Here is a 21,438-nt window from a genome sequence, read left to right on the forward strand (position 1 = left end):
TGCTCTTCGTGTGTATGCAGAACAATCCAGTGTGAACAGCTCTGTTGGTTTCTATGCTTAGGCTTACCCAGAGCTTTCAAAATATTTGACTCTTCCAGCTTAGTTTGATTGTTATTTCAGTAAAAGAAGAGGACTTGCTTTAGGTGGCTTGCTGGAAGCTCCTACGTCCTAAAGGAATAGTTACAGACAGCAAGCAGTTAAAACATGAAAAGAGCTGGACATCCAGGATGTTAATTCACACCTCTATCCCCTTCCCCTGTATTGTCTATCCAAGCTCTTACAGATCACAGCAATATAGAAGATGGTCTTCTCAACCCCTCAGACTCCCTCTGTCTGGGCTAGCTATTTTGAAAAATATTCACATATTTGCAAAATATGACATCTGTTACAAATGCTCATGTGTGTGGCACATGCTTGAAACTGTTACGAGTTATGAATATAAAAATTGGCTGCGATGTACTTAAGTCCAGAACAGGATATAATATTGAGAGAGGAAGTGTGATGATGTGCCTTTTCTAGCACTGCATGTGCATACTTTGCTTCCATGGGCTGACTCTACCAAGGAATTTGCCTTGTGATAGTTCGAGATGGGGAAAATTCAGCACTAAAAGGTTTGTTTAATCGAGTGAGGTGTGTTTGTCAGCAGATCGATGTGTGGAAATTACCCTCTTACTCTGAAGGACTATGGAGACCTTCAGTGTTGTTTGAGCAAGAAAGGCTGTGTGGATTGGTGGTCAGAATGGTTTTGGGGAATTCTCAAGACTAAGCTGTAGGAGTGGTTAATACAGGTTATGCTGTAAATTTAATTACAGTGTATAATCCATGAGAATACTACTCCAGTGGCTAGTAAGTGGATATGTTAAGTAGTGGAGCCCACACTTTGTACCTACTTGGTGGGGTTAGTTCTTCTGCACTTTCTCAAAGATAATGTGTCTGGCCATCGGGTCATCTTGCTTTGGCAGAGTTACCTTGGGTAAACAAAGAAAACGATAGCTTTAAGTCTTGGGGAAGCACTGGCTCAGGTTAACTCTCTTGTGATCTTAGTGCCATTGACTTTCTGTAGTAACTCTGGAACGTGTCAGAAACAAACCTAACTGGGAGTAATAAGTGTTAATCGCGCTCTCTTCAGTGACAATTTAAACTTGGATGCTAGAAGCACTTTTTTGAGATTTCTGAAAACACAGTGGATTTTGTTTTGCGTGAGTTTTTATGTTCTTATTTTTAAGTACTTGATTAGTGTGCAAAATACCTAAATGGCTGCTCTAATAGTTCCACCTCTAAACTTTTGTTACTGCTGCACCTTGTTTTTGTTTAAAACTGCATTTTATTTTAAGAAACGTCTAATTTTGTTTTTATTTCTAGACACATTATTTTACACTGACATAAACTGAATATATTGAGAGTCATATTCGTGATGTACTAGTAAGGCAGTGTTTCCCACTACATTATACATATATTGAGATATATGATCAGGGTATGTAGAGAAATAACATAATTCCGAGTTAAAATCCTGTGTGGGAAATTCAGGTTGTTAGCTAGAATTGTTTTTAGATGGCAGTAAACCTCAAGAGAGTTGGGTTTTGTTATCCCCTTGTTTTCAGCACCCTGAAAAATTTCTCAGAATTTAGAGATTGTTCTACTGAAATGGCATTTTAAATAGCCACATAGTAGCTGATGCATAATGAATGACTGTATTGTAATGGACCAGAAGGATCTTAAAACTATGTAGCCTGTCTTTCTAAACAGTGTGGATGTTGCATGCTTCTGTGAAATTCAGCTTCAGTATTCTTTGGAAATAGTCCCTGAGATACTGTTAGTTGACCTTGAATTTTTTTTTTTCTTTTTCAACTTCTTAAGCTTTTGTTGTAATTTTTTTGAATGCTAATTTCTAGAAGTTGATGAGATTCTACTTTAAATCCCTCTGTACTTTCCAACAGTAGCAAGCTGTTTATGTGCAAAAGAGAGGCCTATTACAAGACTTAAGAGTAATTTGAATTACATTCAGTGTTGTTCAAATTCAGAAATTGTATATATTTATTTACATGTGGCTCACAAACTATGAAACTTGACCTTCTTTATGCATGATTTCTATCATCATTGGGAATAGCTGGGGAGAATGGTTGACTCTGAAGATAATCTGTTTAAGAGGGAATAATTAGGAACCATGCAGGCTGGCTTAGTTTTTCTGTCAAAAAAAGACCAAAATCCAGAATCATCATGACCATGAACCTTGTTGCTTTTTTTCCCTCTCTTCAGATTTGATACTATGCTGTATTGCCATTATGATTAAATGATGCTTTCCCTGTTAAATCTGCATTAAAATCATCTGTCCTGTGAGGCCATCTTATTCTTTGTCCATGGCGCTGGTTTAGCTTGCCTATGCAACTGTTTATCTAAGACATCTCTCCAACTATCCACTGGGAGGAGGCTAATCCAGTGAAGCACAGGAGACTGGCAATTGATATTAGGGTTGCTAATGCTTCTGGTAGGCATTGGATTTCCTGTAGTGAAGATGTAATTCTGTGTGTGAACAGGCTCAAAAACTTTTAAAACTTGCTTGTGTGGCACAGTGCTGTAGCTCCAGATGGGGTTCTAGGTACAGCTAAAGTATTCATTATTAGCACCATACTGACACTGATGTATTTATACAGGGTGTATTTTTAGGGAAGACTTTTATTTGGACTGTGGCTTATCACATCTGAGACTAGTGTCCGATTTTGAAGGAATTTTTCCAAGCCTTCTTGCCTGAGGCTGTCCTTCTGATCTTCTCTTTCCAAGTCCACAGAAAATATTTTAATTATGTGCTTCTAAAGGGTAAATACTATTACTAGCATGTTATTTCATGGCTGAATAAATTTGTCTGATATACAGAATCTAAACATGCCTGGCTTGCTTGGTTCCCCAGTAATTTGGAGAACAGTTTAGCAGTGGGAGTACAGTAGTGTTTTGCAGAGAGACTCAGGTAATGAAAAGACAAACAAAATTATATTTAGGGCCATTCTCCTGGCCATAGTGAATAATTAATAATGCTGGAGATGATGTAAGCAGAGTTGTGCTACATTTGGGAAGAACATTCTGGTTGTGGTAAACTCCTTGTTTTTTCCGGTTGTGTTGCAGCTGTTTGCTAGTTTTCCCAATTCCACCAGTGCTTTTGTCCTGAAATAATCTCATTTGGTTCAGTGGGACTATCTGTAAGCCTGAGTGTTTACAGGATGGGTTTGACTTCAGTCTATAATAAATGCACACTGAAGCTGGAAGTACTGATTTAAATTCTATTTTGTATATGAAAATAATTAATTCCGTAAGGAATGATGGGTGAGATCAGCAGAGAACAATGTTAGGTTGAGTATTGGGAGAAACAGTGAAATCTCTGGCTGCCCTCAGTCTGCTTAAGGTCAAGGATCTAGAAACAGGCTCAGTTAGTGCTCTGTACACAGATATCCACTTTTTGATTGAGGCAGTCAGTAATGGGAAAATATTAAGGTGTCTCTTGAGCTTTGTTGTTGCTTTATGCTTAGCTGGGAGTAAGCATGCCTTTCTGTTATAAAATCTAAAAACTGGTCTGGGAAGACACTGTTTCTGCCTCCAGTATTTGCCAACCTTAAAAATCTGTAACTTGAAAGATTAGAAGCTAAATTATACCTGTTAAGCGTTTGTACCCATCTGCCACTGTTAGAAAGTATTTGAAATACTGAAACACTTACCACCCCTTTGATATTTTTCATTACTTGGATTTCTCCTTGGAACATTTCCAAGCCCCATCTGTATCTTGCCCCTTATATACTTGGAAGTTAGAGTACAGAAGTACTGCAGATTTCAGTGACTAACATCTAATGTGGGATGATGTGTTGGCATGCATTAAAAATAACTTCCTTTTAGTTCTTCAGACTTTTGAGACTTAAAATATTTTATGAGACATCACAGACTTTTAAAGAATAGGTATTTTTAAATAAAAATGTAGATTGTTACTCGAATGAGAACTTCTGTTACTTACAGAAAGATGCCAACATGTTTGGGGAGCAAAGCTTACTTGAAAAAAAAATTTTTTGGTAATGTTATTTGAGTGAAGAAAGTTAAGAAAAAAAAAGGAAGTAAAACCTTGTTTCCAAATATATCAAAGTACAAGTATATTTTGTACTGTGTATTTTTAAAAGACTAAATTTGATTATGATTAGACAGGCAACATAGTGCTATACTGTGTATTTGAGCATATTTTAAAAAGGTCTGTAACGGTTTGTTGATTACTGCCTAGATGTCTCTAGTTTTAGTTTGGAGCTGGTAAAATCTTTCTGCGTGCTTTTTTTCACAAGACACAGATCAAACTCTGCCCAAAGACAGCATGTTCCCCTTAGGCTGCTGTCCAAAATTATCAGTTATATTGTAAAAGTAAATAAATTACTCCCCTCTGCACCTTTTTATGCTTTTAGTCTATTCTGTTGCAGCTGCCTAAAACCCAAGTAGCTAAATTCCCAACTATGTTGTCTACCTTCCAGCATACCTCTGTGGATGGATACACTGAACCCCATGTCCAGCCTATCAAGTCAAGTAGCAGACAAAACATCCCCCGATGTAGAAACTCCATTACATCGACAAATGAAGAGCATCCTCACATTGGAAATTATCGCTTACTGAAAACAATAGGAAAAGGAAATTTTGCCAAAGTGAAACTGGCAAGGCATGTGCTTACTGGAAGAGAGGTAAGCCTTTAAAAAATAAAAGAAAAAAGTCTGACAGTCTGTTTTATGTTCCCTTTGACTATCTTTATAATTAGTATTTCTTCTAGAGGCTGTTTCAGGATATAGAAGAAGTTAACTGAGATGCTTTCTCCTAACCACCCACCTCCTTTTTTAAAATGTAACTTCCTGGGGAAAGGATCAAAAAGTTTGTTGGGCATCAGGGAGTATATTTTGGGTCTGGGAGGAGGTCTGTTCATTCCCAAACATTTCCAAAACTGAAGAGAAATATATTGGTGGGTAGATTACATTGATACTGATAATCTGTTGATAGATCCTGTGTTAGGAGAGCCTGGTTTTGCAGTGGACAAGATAACTTTGTTCTGTCCAAATACTGACAGAAGTATAAAACAAATTCCTTGCTTGCAAAATTCTGACATCCTAATAGGTTAGACAGTTTTGCTTGATGAAATGTATAGAAGTAGATGCATATGCATGTCTTAGAGGTGAATCTATGCATTTGCTCACAGAGGTGCAATATATTTTCGTTCAAACCTTTTTCTGAGTTTAGTAATTCATGTTTGTTTTTTTTTTAACCAAGGTTGCTGTGAAAATAATAGATAAAACCCAGCTAAATCCTACTAGTCTGCAAAAGGTAAGAATAGACCATAACATCTGAAATTCTGTAAACAGATGAACTGTGATCCTTTCATTTACTTGACAAAAACATTTGATCCCTTTGTCCTGTTAAACAACATCTTTCTGTACGTATGACCTTGGGAGAGGGTGATATCCTATTTTCTTTGCTATAATGTGCACATACCATTTGTCTGGGGGCAGTTACTCGATGTGGTTCCTGTATAAGCATTGCTGTTTTGCTCTTCCTTCCTCCTGCAACTTTGCTCTTTGCCAAGAGTAAAATTTTGTTTTAATTAGGTACATGAATACTTTGTCTACATACTAAATCAAGATGTAATGCTGTAAAGGATGGTATTTTTCTCGGATTTTTCTATAATGGAGTAATTGTTTTTTGTGGACTTAGAGTACTGGTGTTTATTGCTTTAATGGGTTTCTCTACCTTCGTCTCTATATTCTTTCAATTTTAATAAAATGTTTGCTAAACTCAAGGGACATGTGGCAATTACTGTTTGTGTATAGAATTGACAAAATGACTGAATATAATCAGAACGGTCTTGTGTGTTTATGCCTGTAGAAAGAAATTCAGAAGTCCTTTATAATCATGGTGATAATTGTTTTATCAAAACCCTGGGGGTTTTTGTTTGGTTTGGGGTTTTTTTTTACTATTTAACTCTGCATGTGTTTTGTGGCTGAAGGACAGAAATGTTGTATTGTCCTACTGGAGGATGCCCATTAAAAATATTTGGGATTTTGTTGTTTACAAATACTGGACTGCTGCTGTTGGTAGCTGTGGAAATGAGAGAAAGAGGCCAGAGCTTATTGCTGTTCTTTTATCTCTGGCTGCCATTACTTTTTTTTTTTAATTGTGTAACTTTGGTTACAGGGATTTATAAACAGCTTTGCTTTAATTTCTTTTTTCTTTTATTTCTTTTATACTCGATTCATTTGCTTTAATTTCTCTTTTGTAGTACTTTTGAGTGTGAGTTCTTCCGGATTTGGTTTTTTTAATTCAACCTGCTGTGCAGTCCATGCAAAAGCTTTGCTGTTGTTAAGTCCTATGTCTTATATTAAGCAAATCTCTTTGCTAATATTTGAGCTAGTGAAGAGGGACCCACAGAGGCAGTATGTGACAGAGGATATTGTGGAAATCCTGTGCTGCTCATGTAGCTTGTTTCCTACCTGTTCACTTTTGGAGAGGTAGGTGAGTTTGTCTCATTGTTCAGCAATAGGAGGGTAAAAAAATGTTAAAACTTTATGGAAAATTAAGCAAGAAAAACTTAGTTCTGGGACAGTTGTTTTTATGATAAATAAGTTACGTTTCACAAAATATATTCAATAATAATTCAACAAATTGTTCCAAGTATAAATAAAACTTTCAAGACCTACAAAAGATGCTGTCAAACTGCACAAATAGTACACAAAATACTCATACAGTAGAGCATTGCTGCTATTATTTGTCTTTCAAGTGCAAAGCTGGTAACAACATAAACAGTACCAGGTACAGTTAGAAGCAAGTGATAGCAGGCTAAGGAGAGAAGTTTTAAGTTTAATGATTTAAACACAATTTCATTCTTAATAGCTTCTAGAAATATTTATCCCATACATCTTCTGCCTACACTGGAAAGTGAGATCATTTGTTGATATGTAGTTTTCCTTTGTAGAATATTCATTATAACTTTTAGACAAAATAATCTTTGGTTTGAAACCCTGTATGTCTTCAGCTGTGACTGTGAGTAACCGAATACTGATTCCCTGAAAGCTTTTAAATGAGCTTAAGAACAGTTTTTGCACAGTCATTGAAGCAACTGTAAATAAAAAGCAAATAAGGGTGAGAGGGTGGTTCATTAGCATTCTCAGAACTTCTGCTAGTGTTTTGATGGGTCATTTGTGAACTGTGAATAAAACAACAGAAATTCTTGTTCTGTTCTATGAAATCAGTCATCCTTATTTTTCTTTCTGCACTGAACTATTGCGTAATGTTTGTGATTCTTTATGTACCATTTAGTAACACTGTAATGTGAATTTTTATAATTTTGTCATCAGGGTTATACTGTACATAGGGCTGTTAGTAGTCTATTTTTTTTGTCTAAAGGTAATGCTGGGAATGGGAAGTGGTGATAGTAGTGTTGTGTTAATAGGAACAGTCACTTCTCTAATAAAAGTTTACAGAGGAGCACTGGAGTATGTTACTGCCACAAAATACCACTCCTAAGTTTGAACCCATCTAAATTCACATGGTTGAGAGGAAAGTCTCTAGAACTTCAAAACTTATAAATTATATGCAGTTCAGCAAAACTTCTGGGCCTTCAGTCACTGCTGATTGTTATTAATCAAACAAGACAGATTTGTAGTGATCTTAGGCACAGGGTCATTGACAAAACCATCCCCTTTCCATTCACTGGATACTAAGTGCAAGTAGGTTTTGCCACAGTACTTGCTACTGACCTAATTAAGTGAAATGAGTCATCACAGCTTGGCATGCACCATTCTGTTTTGTAAACAGAAATATCTGAGCACATACTTCAGTTGCTGAAAGTGTCATGCAAGCTGGGTCTGTAGTTAGTCACGGGTATGAAAGCAAATAGCATTTAGGTTTTTTTGTAGGTGTTCTCTCCAATGGCATTCATGCCATGTAGTATGGAGAGGGTACTTCAGACATAGTTGTTTTAACTGGGGTGGTCTCCTGACATTTGGAGGTTTAAGTAAGCTGACCTTGGGAATTTTTAATTTTACTTTCTTGTGCATGCAATGCGATAGTCTTAAATTACGTTCTTTATCTCACTTCAGGACCTCTACCTCTTTAATTAGGAAATCAATGTTGGATTTGTTTTGGTTTTAGTTTGTTCAGTATATAGTTCCCACCTTACTCAGTGGCCACTTGTTTAGAAGACAGAGCTGGCTTTTTTTGTTGACTTTGTTACTATCTTGATAGTAACATATTGTACTGACTTAGCTTTTCCACTGTCATTATTGTAATTTGTTCCCAAATATAAGTATTTGGGTTTTGTCATAACTCAAATTTATATCAAAATAGCTGTTCTATTTTCTGCATGTCTGCTGCATTGGAAGTGTTGTCTTGTACTGGCTTTATCAGGGATGTTTCTGAAATACCATTCTGCTGCTCTTCTGCAAACTACTAGTGGAGCAGAAGGTGCTTTTTTCCCCCCCCTTAATAGGTTTAATTAGGAAATTATATTTCAGATTTTTCCCCTTTTAAGGATCAGCGAGCTTTTTATTCTTGAAACATATTTGAAGCCATGAACTTAGGTTCTTTCTGTTGTTAAGAAAAACAGAAGTAAAGAAGTAGTAGAAGATTTGAAACAATTTCAGTATGTTACCTTTTGAAAGCAATTTTTTTTTTTTTTGCAACATCCCTTCTCAAATGGTTTACAAACTAGAGAAGTGTTCAAGTACATCTTTCAAAGCAAGAAAAACCCTTGGTTAACTGAAGATCTTCAGTTTGATTGTAGTGACTTAAAATAGTAAATCTTAAACATAGCTGTCAATCTGGCAGCAAGTAGAAGTGTTATCAATGGTGTGACATAAGATCTTTGTACTTTCTGCAATCTGTGCCCTGAAAAATTAAGCTGGGAATGCAGGATTCGAATTTTTAAGTCTTGTGCCTTTTCCGTAAGTGCAAGTTTTAGGAATTCAGTATGGTGCTGACTGTTCTTTTCTGTAAGTGAAGCTATTAAGGCTACAGCCTCTTTACAACAAGGAGATGCTTGTTCAAGAGGGTTTTTTTTGGTTGTAGCACTTTTTAAGAATGAAGAGTAGTCCTATAAATGTGTGGTAGAGCTGGGGGAGAGAAGTCAGGGAGCACTTATACCTTCTGAGAGAGCAGTACACTGCTGCTCAAGAAAAACAGATATGCATGAATTCTGAAAATGCTATTTTTTATCAGTAAAATAGATTATAATCCTGCAGGTTGCCATGTCGTGAAAGGGGAAGCAATATCACTGTTATGTCCAGATTTTTATGAATTTAACAGACTTGACTTTGTAGGAAATAACTATAGTCTTTTTGTTTAAATACCTCTACATGCAAAGAAAGACATGTATCCTGGGTGTTCTTGAGGAGTGTAGCAGCTATTTTTTAAAGGTATCTATATTTGCAAATATATAATTAGTGATATAACAAGTGTTAATGACCAGGGGAGATATATTGCAGAGTTGCAATGTAAAATAATGTACTCTAATACTTGAATGTTGTTAACTCTTTTATTGAAGTGTTGTCCATCATTCAGAGATTTTCTGGATTGTTTCTCTCTTGTGAGAGAAAGTTGGGGTGCACATTGGCATTTCCTTAATTTTTAAGAGTATGCATTTATACTGGACCAAATGAAATCCTGAATGTGCACCAGGACTTCAGAGGACAGTTCATTTGTCCAAATTCCATCCTGTTCCCTTTCTGCTGTTTTGAACTATATTGAAATAAGGTTCCCTGTTCTGTCTGCACACTCTGCTGAGAGACACTTAGATATCTGGTTGGACCCTATGGGCCAGGAACTACACAAGGTGTAATGTGGCTGTGTTTGTGGTGTCCACACAGTGCTGCTCCATTGTTTCAGTTCTTCCAGCCTTTCAAACATTTCTTTCTTCACGGGTTGGAAGGTATGTGTCACATCAAGCAGCTTTGAAGCTGTTTGACTTCATAACGTAGGAGCATTACAGACTGTGTAAGTTACATCTGCCTAATTTGCAAGATGTCCTTTACCTGAGTTACTTCAGAAAAAGGTCTTGAAAATGTCGAGTTACAGGTAAACACTGCTGGCAACTTGTCAGAAGCTGGTAATGACTGCAGAGCACAAACTGAGAGGAATGTGGATCTCCCTGTGAAGAAGCCAACCTTGTTTACTGTAGTTTCAGTAGTGGGTGGCCTTTTGGGAAAGGAGTTTTATAGGAGTACAACCACTTAGGGTTTTTTAATCTTTTCTCAGAGCAAACCATTTAGTCAGCAGGTACCTGCAGGTAGATTCCAAGTTTTAAGCTATTCTTTCAATTCTTACTCTGCTGATTTCTCTCTTTCCCTGCTCTCATGAGTTTATAGGGAGACTGACACCACAGGATATGCAATATAAGATGTTGTAAAAAAATTATTCATTTTTGTAAATAAACTGCCCATACTTCCAGTCTTGGTGATGTAATCTATTCAGAACTGGACCAAAATGTTTCTTTCATATAACAAAATATCTGCATCAGACTGGAGGTCAGTAATGTTGTGTCTTGAAGAAAATAGACTTTGGTGTCTGTTTTCTAACAGGCTTTTCCTTTATGAAAATAAAAAATACACGTGGAACAAAATTTCATGATTTCATGTCACTGTAAAATCAATTTGAATCTTAAACTATGTGCTTTACTTGAAATGTAGAATTGTGAGATTTGAAATTACTTTTTATAGAAGTCTCATATTTGAATCCTGCTTATGAAGGTATGTGCTCATTGCTGTAACTTTTATACCAACATTAAGAGAGTTAAGTTATGAAATAGCTTTCTAATCTTTTGGCAGGAATTGCAGCTTTTCACATACCTGCTTAGAAGCTCTTCTGAAGGTGTACCATTTATTGGTTTAGATTTGTTAGCTTCTGACCAGCTGATACTGATTTAGCAGAGAAATTTATTCTTGTGCAACAAATTCAAATACTTGGAAAAACAAAAAAATGCACAAAGAATGTCCTGGTGTGATGTTCTTTTTCTTGGCAATAACTGACTTTATGAGTAAACAAGAATATTTGCTGAAGTTAATTCTGGTGCACAGTATTACATACCCATGTGTTAGATATTGTACACAAGCAAACTGCATCATACTGTTTACGTTTTCTCAGAGAAATGCTTTTAGTCTTTGGTTCCTTCTGAAATTGTTTTAATGGCAGTTATAGGGCAAATGCACAGTAATTAGTGTGAAATTCTTAAATAATTTAAGTACAGAACTGTATTATTATTTCTTAAGCTGTAGCAATAGTACTTTATCAAAAGCTGAATTTCAAGAAGATCTATAGTCTTAACTTGTAGAATAAATGCAGAATTTTAGGAACGTTATGATGAAGTTGCACAAATGGAGTGAAAAACCATTAATGTTGTCTAAGCAAAAGAATTTTAATTTCTCTAACTTGTAACCATAGCCATCATAAAATAGACACTAAAGTGCTACTCTTGAGGAGGTGTTTGGTCTCTGGCTTGCATAATTTTACCCTTTTGTGAGGGTTGGATCTGAACAAATGGGACTAATTTTGGAAATGGAGAGAGACACCAGACAGAGAAAACAGCAACAACGCACTTCTGCGTGGAGCCAAGTTTCTCTGTAAGGAGGGCTGTAGTGCTGAGATGTTTCCAAAATGTCTAAGCATTGTGCTGAAGCCACTGAGAATTTCTTCCTTCATTTCAGCATCCTACTTTAGCCCAGTAAGGGACTAAAGACTGTACAGCACTGAGTGGACTTGATGATGGGGATGTGTCGTTCACTTGAAGTAAACCAGTGCAAGCTTATCAGTATTATCAGCCTCAAGTGTACAGCACCAAACTATGTGGTCATTTTGGATTTCTTTCATTTGCCTTCTGTCCTTTGAGCACCTAGGTTAGTCTTGCTGCAGCTCTAATTAATAACCCATAAATTTAAGAATAGAAACTTAAAGAGCGATGATCTCTTGTTTCTGGTTTAAAAAAAAAATCCACTATTGTCTTAAGTATATAAGGCTTAGGGCTATAAGTTTGTCCAGTTATCTCTAGTTATGTGACTTGCAGGAATCATAATCCTTCAGACCTTGCTGGGGGGAGAGGAGGCATCACTGCTTGTGACCCAGTGTAGAATTTGGTAGTTGTGAGATGTTAACTTGCCCGCTTCAGCTCTGTGGAGCACCAGGACTGGAGGACATCAGGATTCCTGGTATCCAATTCCATCTGAACACCTGTTGGACTTGTCTGTAGTCCTGCACCTTGTATTTGCACCTGCAGTTCTGTCTGTATTCAGGGTAGTTGGCTGAGCTTGCCAGTCACCAAAGAAATAAGAGCAAAGAGACACTGAAAACTTGTGTTGAATAATCTGTCCATTTTGGTCAATGTGAAACTCCAGAAAGGGTTATAAAACTTAGTGTGTCTGTATAAAGCTTAAAAATTATTCTGGTTTTCATATGTAGTGGTTCTTTTTATATAATGCTTAAGATGTATATTGTTTTCTGGAGTTCACTGCATTATATTTTTCTGTATTTTACGCTAATGCTACTTTCTTTGGCCATTTCTGTCTCCTTTTTGATACTAAATTTACCTATCTTGTGTAACTTTCTCCAAATAAACATCCTCTAAGAAAATTGTCTTGCTTCCTTGACAGTTGTTTCGAGAAGTACGAATAATGAAGATACTGAATCATCCCAATATTGGTAGGAGCCCTACATTTCTGCAAACTTTTTTTTGTTGTAATGTTTACATTTTACTCTACTTGACTTTATTGGAATGTACTGCTATTAACTTTTTTTTTGAGATAATAGGACAGTAGGCATCCAGTAAATGCTTCATTGTCTCACCTTTCTTTGTTGACTCTGCTTGCAACAAGAATTTTGCTCTGAGGAGGTAAACTGCTCAGTCTAGGAAAACCTTACATAGAGTAGGAGATGTGGAGCGCTCCGGTCTGTCAAGAACCCTAACTCCCCTCTTCCACTGAAATTACTCTTGAGACCCAAAAGCATGAGTTTCTTAGGTGAGAGTAGCAAAACTCCATTAGTTCAGTCTAGGAAAGACTCCTGCTGACTGATATTTCCAGAAAATTAGAATTACCAAGTATGTAATTTTCCCTTTCTGCTTTAGTTCTTTCACCTACCCCACAGCTTCAGGGCCCTACTTTGTGATGACAATTCTTCTGGCTGAGGAGGGCTGGACAGTCTTGTTCCAGAGACAGTTAATGGTCCTGAATCGGCCAGAGGGCTTGTTGCATACAAGGTATGGACGAGGTGTACAAGTTATTACATGCTAGGCACTCCCTTCTCATCCCTTGAATTGTTTGTTGCTTTTTCAGCATTCATAGCTTCTGCTGTTTTTTGTTTTCTTGGGGTGGTGGTGGGGCTGTGTTTGTTTTAAATGAGTGGTTACTATTGCAATCTGAGGGAAGTCAGACTTAACATTTCTGGTATCCATTTGGTTCTTAGTTGGTCAGAATCTCAGATTTCTGACTGTGAGCAGTTTACTAGCAAAACAGGGGAGGTTTGTATGATCTTAAAGACATCTGTGTCAAATTAAACACTAATTTCAGCATGAACTCATTTGTACAGTGTGCATAAACTTCTGAGAAAATTATGAATTAATATGCTTTATTATCAACTGTGGTTTAGAAATTAATTTTGCTTTTTTCCCCCCTCAAAAGAATGCTAACCTAAAGGATATAAAGTTTCTGTATGATATAACGTTATCACTGGCCTTAAATTATACTCATTCCATGAGTATAATTGTTTGTTTGTGCTATGCTTTTACTCCCAGCTGCAATCTCTTTCTCATTCGTTTTTCTTGCAGTAAAATTATTTGAAGTTATTGAGACTGAAAAGACGTTGTATTTGGTAATGGAATATGCCAGTGGGGGTAAGTGGATTCTTGAATCTGTGTTAAACTGAAATGCCAGTTACATGCCTAGAAACGATTTAAGGATTTAGCGGTTAATGGGTTATTGCAATCTGGCCTTCACAACAGTCCTAGCAGATCTCCCAGGGCAGACTTTCTTCCTTGCATCACATTCCATAAAGTAACCTCTTAGGTTTGTGCTTAAGGGTAGTTCCCATTCTGAGGTTTCTGCTGTAGTATCAGGAGATAATCTGGTGCTGATTCTGGCAAAAACTCAACTCGGTATTTATCTGCTATATTTAGGCAAGCACTGGTGCCTTATTTTATCTTGAAATTGTGTGCCAAAGCAATTGGAGAGGCAGATCTGGGAAGGGAATAAGGAACATGGGAAAGGGGACCCACAGGATCATGTGAGAAGGGACAGTGAGTGCTTGCTTGAGAAGCTGCCTGGCACCTGAATGGGAGATGTTTGAATGTGGGAAGAGAATCCAGCACAGGGCTGGATTCACACAGCTAGGAAAAGCTGCTGTCAGACACTGCAAAGATGAGGTTCTGAAAAGCATTTGAGCAGCTTTATTAGAAAGAGTACAAGATGGAAAAAACAAAAGTAGTACAGATAATGTTAAGTGAAACCACTAGATATATGTGAAACAAATCTGGTACATAAGAAGTTGCCTGATTCCCACTGTGTCTTATATACAATATGAATATTTTTCATTATTTTGTTTGTTTCACAGTGGTTATTAAGTCAATTTATTTTAAAAATTGAAGAAACCTTAGTATAAAGTGTTCCATTTTTACACTTCTTGATTATTACGTGTCTGCAAAATTAAATCCAGTGCAAACAGTAAAAAAGAATTTTTATTGGCTGCTTCTATTTCCTTTCCATTCAAGAAAGGAGGGAGCATGGGGTGTGTGTTGTTTTCAAGCATGATTTGATTGTGCATGGCAATAAAAAAAAAATAGTACTGATGTTTTGTCCTTGTCATGATCAGGAGAAGTGTTTGACTACCTAGTTGCACATGGAAGAATGAAAGAGAAAGAGGCTCGTTCAAAATTCAGGCAGGTATGAAATTAACGTTCACTCTTCCTTTTGTTTCTATTTATGGTGTTTTCAGATAGACATGAAATATTTCTAATATTTAGAAAAATATTAATTGTTTTGATAATGTTTATTAAAGCTGCAGTGGAAAAAAATCCCTGAAGAGAAAAATATCTGCTTCCTACATGCTGTCTAAAAATAGTAAGATTGTTTTACATTCCTGTAGTCGATGTTCCTAAGAGTCACTTTTTTTTTTTTTGTGACTCACTTGAGGTTTAAATCCTTTTCTGAATATTTTAGAATTTAACAGATGTTCTATCTACAGATGTTGATATGATGACATGTACTGCTGTGTCATGTCACACCGTTTTGTATGAAGGCTATTCTGTAATAGGATTTTATATTCTTCTTACAAACTTTCTCATTTTAATCCTTTTATTACCTTGGTTGTAGTGAGTATTTTGGAAAAACTTTAATTAGATAAATATAACATGTTTGGTATTCTTCAGAATTAAGCTCTATAATTAACATGTAAAGAAACTGCTCCGAACTTGCTGTTTCAGACTTGTTTTTTGTTATATATGTGAAAGACACATATGAAAATGTTGAATGAATTGTTCTGTTGACGGTGAATTGCAGAGCTAGGCAATTGATATTTTAGAAGATAAAATCTGAGATGATACATATGACTATTGGATTGGAGGGTGGATTGATTTCCTTTTAATAGTTATTGCTATTGGGTGATTTGCATTTAAAATATATTTCTCCTATTACCTCGAAGAGTATGTATTAAACTTATTTTTAGAATATTTTAGAAAAATGAGCTACTTTTAGTGACCTTTTAGTATTTAAGCTTAATGAAAGAAACCTAGATGAATATTTTCTAAAATAAAAGCCTTATTTACTCATTTCTTACATTCTAATGAATCATATCAGGAACCAAAATTACTAAATAATATGCAAAAACTTATACTGAGGTTGAAATAAAATAATTCACTGTTCATCTTGGTGTTTCAGATTGTATCTGCTGTACAGTACTGTCATCAAAAATGCATAGTTCATCGTGATCTTAAGGTAGGTTGTTACTTATTTTACTTTTTACTGCCTGACAGTAAAGTCTTAATTTCATTCTATATATTTGTCCTTGCCACTGTCTGTGAATGCCTCAAACATGTGAATGAAAGAACTCACTTTTTTATTCTTAGTTTTCTGAAGCACAAAAATAACATAGCTTGCCTGTTGGAACAGGGAAGAGACAAGAATAGAACATATGTTACTTTCATTCCAATTTTGGCTTTAAGGAAAGGACATGCTCTCCAGAGAATTATACCTGCTGTCATGCTGATATCTACACTGTGAAGCTGCAGAAGTTCAATTGATACCAGTCAGCACTACTTAATTAAAATATTTTCAGTTAAAATATATCTCAAGGATATGTAAAAGGGTTTTTTCTTAGTGATTTTTAAGAAATATGTTAGATTTTTAATCCATTTGAACTTCTGGTTTATACTGTAGTGTCTAATTTGGGCAGAAAAATAAATTGAGGGTAAAGAGAAATTAGTTGAATTTGCTTTTCTTTATACCTTCTGGTAATCTATTTATGTAAACCACCAGACCATATAAAGAGTTCAGCAATTGCTGAACAACAATAGGTACAACCTAGCCCTTCAGCATGAAGTTGTCTTAGTGCCAAGTTTAGATATCATGAGACTTGGACACAAGTTCCACTTAAAAGCTGTCCTGTGCTCTTGCTTTGATGTCTTTGTACATTTACAAAGAAAACATTGGTGTAGGTTCTTTTCTACTAATGTATCTCAATACTTGTGAAAAGCTGAGGCTGAATAATTTTTTTTTTCCACCAGTGTCCTTTGTCTTAATTTTCTTATAATACACTACAGTGTTCTCTGAATTTCAATCTTAAAAATCTGTTCCCTCATATCTATCGATCTGCCAGCTCCTGCATGTGCTCATGGTCCTGGATAATACATCCTTTTCTGCTGAGTCGTCCCTGCCCCAGGATTGTTGTCATCTGATGGTGGAGGTGCCAGGCCAGCACTCTGAAGTCAGAATGCAAGGAAGGAAAGGGCTGGGATCTCACTGAAATCTTGATTTAAAAAAATTCCTCCACGTCTTGTGTGGTGGTTTGGAGCCTGTGAATGTTTTGTCAAACTCCCCTGAGCTTACTGCAGCCACTGTTGTTAGAGCTTTCCAGAAGGCTGCACCTAGGTACCTATTGGCTTGCCAGGACAAGCCACTTCTCCTGGTTCTCTCACTCCTACACTTGGCTGGAAATAGAATGCCAGCCATCTCCTCATGCTTATCTAGCACTGGCTTATTCAGCCCAGCTATACTACTGAGTCGTGCTGCATTAACCCCTGCAGTTACTCAGTATCTTGCTCTTTCTCCCAGAGCCTGTTACAGCCTCCACCACTCCATTTCTTAGTTCCATAGCACACACACAGCTCACTGCATTCCTCACAGGCCCGTCCAAAACTACTTTGCAGCGTTCACGCAGGAATTACCTGTCACAAGTAGTCTGCTGCTGATCTTTCTATTTGCAAGGCAGGCAGGCTCTAAAACAACTCTTTTATTTGATATTCTCTCTTCATCATCTCTTGGCTGGAGTTATGGTAGACTCATTTGTAAAGTTCAGTTAGGTGTAATTGAGAGCCAGCCAACCTAGCCAACAAAAAATACATTTCCCAAAGGAAAAAGGGCTAAATGTATGTATGGCTTTGAGGAGGTGTTCTTGCTTCGTCTCTTCTTTCCAAGTATTATGTCATCTGTCTCCTTTAAAACTATTCTCGTGGAGCTGCAGAGAAGGAAAAAGCAACTTTAAAGTTGTGTCTGCATTCTCATCTGCTTCTGTTAACTCTCCATGGTATCAGCTCATTGAGCAATTGACGTTGCAGCACCACAAGGCAGAGGTCTACCACCACTTTGGATATTTTTGATGAGACTTTTTGACTTTAATAACAGGTTAAACTCTATCAAATTTAAGTTACTTCAGACTAAACTGGGAAGTTGTTTAAGAAAATGTGCAAGTTTGTCCAGGCTATTCTGGCAGAAGAGGAGGAAGTGCAAGGCCCATGGGAACTTAAACTGTCTCCTTTTAACTTTCTCTGATTATAAACAGCTATAACCAATTTCAGCTTTGCTCATCCCTTGATGCACAAAACTTACCTTACCTTTTCTGTTTGTATTTTTTTGCCCTGAACATGTAACCAACAAGAGCATAGTCTTTCTATTTGGCTTATTAAAAATGTTTTTTGGTGCTTTTGTTCGAAGTGAGGAACCCAAAAGCATGGGGTACTCGGGTAGCAGAGTACTGTTGAACCAGGAGGACTATTGTAATCGCAGAGCAGCTGCACTGACAGTACTGTTTTCACCACAAGGAAAATGAAGTCTTTGTGCAGTAGTGTAAAAGGCTGTTAAATCTGGAAAATAGCTCTGTGAGTCTGTCTGCAGGCACATCAGCTGGAACCAGCTGGGATCACAGGTCCCATGAATTTCTCATGAATTGGGAAAATAAAATATTTTCCAGGATAGAGTTTTTACAAACAGGCTGTATTTTAGTCCTGATAAAGGCTGAGTTCTGTTGCGCAGCTATTAGCTTGATTTACTGATGGTTAATTGTCTCCTGTTCATTGAGTGTAAGTGAAATTATTAAAAATAAACCCAAACAAACAAGCAAACCCAAACAAAATCATATTTACTCTTTTAATCAAAGCAACTAACAATTAGTTAGCTGCTTCTCTGATGGTGAGCTAAGGCATTTTTATATTTTTCTGAGCTCCATTCTGGCACAGCATCTGAGACATGTCTGTTTGCTATAAAACTGATGTTTGGCAATTAGGTGAACCCTTTGCACTGACTGTTGTCTGTCCTGCTGTTGAAAGAGGATTGCTGCACAGCTCAGTGCTGCTCCTGTGTTGCTGATTATGCAGATCAGGAGCTGAGATGAGCTTCCTTGCATTTTGAGAAATGCAGGTTTTTTCCACGGTACTTATTAGTATTTCTGTAACTTCACCCTTTTAATCTTCTGACCTACCTGTGATAGTAAATATAAGATACTGTTTACTGACTTTCCAGGTACTTGTATACTTGCATCTATGTTTATGTGATGCATTGGTGCATGGGCATTAGTATTCTTAGATGTATGGAATACATACTTTGTGTATGAAAAAAATTAGGTACTTGAGTGTTAACACCTTGGTGTTATTGTTGCAGCAAATGCTAATAATAAAAGGGAGAGAATTTTCTGGTACAGAATGCTGAGATACAGCATGTAGCTTGAAGTGTTTCATCTTGTAAGCAGAAGGTCTTCTAAAGTCTTAAATCCATTCTAACATTTACTCCACAAAATGGTAGATGATGTCTGGGATTAGATTTACTCTCCTTGGCATCAGAAGTTGGCATGAACCTGTCAAAAGCTGCAGCTGCTATTCTGAGATGTCTAGATACTTGAGTCTAAAGCTGAACTAAGATATTTCTTCCAGAAAATAAAATCTTTGTAGTTGATTCACTAGCTGACTTTTAAATCTATTTAGCTGCTTTTAACAGTTTTATTTTCCTGAGTAAACATAGTCAGTTTTCAGTCCTTGTAATGTATTTGGGGATATTAGTTTCTTTTGTTCTGCAAGAAAGATGCAGATGGTCAATCATTTTAGAAAAAGAAACATTTTTTTATTGCTTGATGATACATTATACTATATATATATATGTACACTTATTTTGATACAAACCTTGTCTTTTTTCCCTTTTATTTTTCTCTTAGGCAGAAAACCTTCTCCTTGATGCAGATATGAACATTAAAATTGCAGACTTTGGCTTTAGTAATGAATTTACAGTTGGTAATAAACTGGACACGTTTTGTGGAAGCCCGCCTTACGCTGCTCCTGAACTTTTCCAAGGAAAGAAATATGATGGTCCTGAAGTGGATGTGTGGAGCCTTGGGGTGATTTTGTATACACTAGTAAGCGGATCATTGCCATTTGATGGACAGAACCTAAAGGTACAGTTACAGTCTGAAAGCTTGGCTTTTTACTGTCTTTAAATCTCCTGTGTCATGAGGAGCTCACCTTTTAAAACTCTATTTTAAAGGAACTGAGGGAGCGAGTACTGAGGGGGAAGTACCGCATTCCGTTCTATATGTCCACAGACTGTGAAAATCTACTTAAGAAGCTACTAGTACTGAATCCAATAAAACGAGGCAGCTTGGAAGTAAGTCATTTCATCTTGGAAAAAAGGTTTTTAGATTAAGAAAGCGTAACGTACAGTAATTTCTGAAGACTTGTTATTTTTCACAATAGATACTTCCTTTCTGTTTGAAGGGCCCCAAAGTTTTGTTAAAAAGAATTAGTGAGGAAATGTCCCAGAAACAGTATAGCTTGAAAATAGAAAGTGTTAATGAATGAAAGTCTAACCTTTTAAATTGCAGCTGACTATCACTGAAGAGCATTTCCAAGTGCAAGCTGCTCCCTGTTGTTTCAGTCAGCTAATAGAGATAGTTCAAAATTTGTGGAAAGCAGGACAAGATTGTAAATATTTTCTTTTTGGAGTTTTTCAGAAAAAAAAACCACCAACAACAACAACACACACAAAACCCCACAAAAACAAAATACAAAACAAAACAAAAAAAACCAACAAACAAACAAAACCCCAAGAACAAAAATACAAAAACAGCAGCAGGCAGGACCATAATTTTTTTAACTTACTGTTTTCAGCATGACTGAAAATATTTGTACAAGAACAATAAATGTGATGGAAAACTGGGATTTTTGCTAGTTTTAGTGCCATAATATGTGTAAACACTTAGGACTCTTTGAATGATAAACTAATAATTGCTAATTACTTCTGTTCAATCCTTTCTTTTCCCCCTCCTGGTAGTTTTGTTTCTGAATAGCTGAAAAATTAACATATATAATAATACCTGCTGTGTCCCTTAGCTAAAATCTATTTTGAGGATTTCTACTGAGTTATAATTTTTTTTTTTTTTAGTCAGTAAATTGGGTTTTCTTTTCATGGGATGTGGAGTATATTTGTGCATAACTTGTAAAGTGTCTAAAAGGTTCAGTGTTTTTTAAGGAGCTGTTTTGTTCAAGATTGCTGTATTGGCATGTAATTACTGAATAACTCCAGAGCTGGTATTTAACAAATATTTGGTGTAGAGTTCACTCTAAAAGCTGCTCTGTTCTATTTTGTGATTTCTTTAACAACAAGAGATTTTTTAAAAATAGCATCTACTTACCATAGAGATGAAAGTAGAGCAGAAGATAAACAGAATGCTTTTAAAATAGTATTTGCATGAGTTAATCACCAGTGACTTTTGTTTCATCTTTCTACACATACTTGTGCAGCAGTGGTTGGTGTCCCAGAGAATAATCCCATTTAAGCAGCTTTTTATTTGTAGTGGCATGAGTTATGCTCCCTGGCATGGATGCTACCTGTGCAAGGAAGCTTGCATTCACTGAGTTCTGTCTGCATGTTCCTCATCTCAAACTGATGCTGGTTTATGACTTGTTATAAATAGTTTTAACTTGAA

At 36.4% G+C, this 21,438-nt stretch overlaps 1 protein-coding gene across 6 annotated transcripts in view; it reads left to right on the forward strand.

The window, feature by feature from the left end:
• MARK1 (microtubule affinity regulating kinase 1) overlaps positions 1–21,438 on the forward strand; it is a 58,773-nt gene that overhangs the window by 18,179 nt on the left and 19,156 nt on the right. For 4 of the 6 annotated variants that reach the window (XM_051783550.1, XM_051783552.1, XM_051783551.1 and 1 more), the window contains exons 2-9: positions 4,494–4,697; positions 5,275–5,328; positions 12,636–12,684; positions 13,808–13,873; positions 14,848–14,918; positions 15,912–15,968; positions 19,672–19,908; positions 19,998–20,117. In XM_051783550.1, the coding sequence (XP_051639510.1) occupies positions 4,494–4,697; positions 5,275–5,328; positions 12,636–12,684; positions 13,808–13,873; positions 14,848–14,918; positions 15,912–15,968; positions 19,672–19,908; positions 19,998–20,117 (858 nt within the window). Of the gene's footprint in view, positions 1–4,493; positions 4,698–5,274; positions 5,329–12,635; positions 12,685–13,108; positions 13,241–13,807; positions 13,874–14,847; positions 14,919–15,911; positions 15,969–19,671; positions 19,909–19,997; positions 20,118–21,438 lie in introns of those variants that run through there. The other 2 variants (XM_051783554.1, XR_007903961.1) reach the window with 2 other exon arrangements.

Source organism: Manacus candei, unplaced genomic scaffold (genome assembly GCF_025592945.1).
Source record: "Manacus candei isolate 608988 ecotype Guabito, Panama unplaced genomic scaffold, ASM2559294v1 h1tg000017l, whole genome shotgun sequence".
NCBI lineage: Eukaryota > Metazoa > Chordata > Aves > Passeriformes > Pipridae > Manacus > Manacus candei.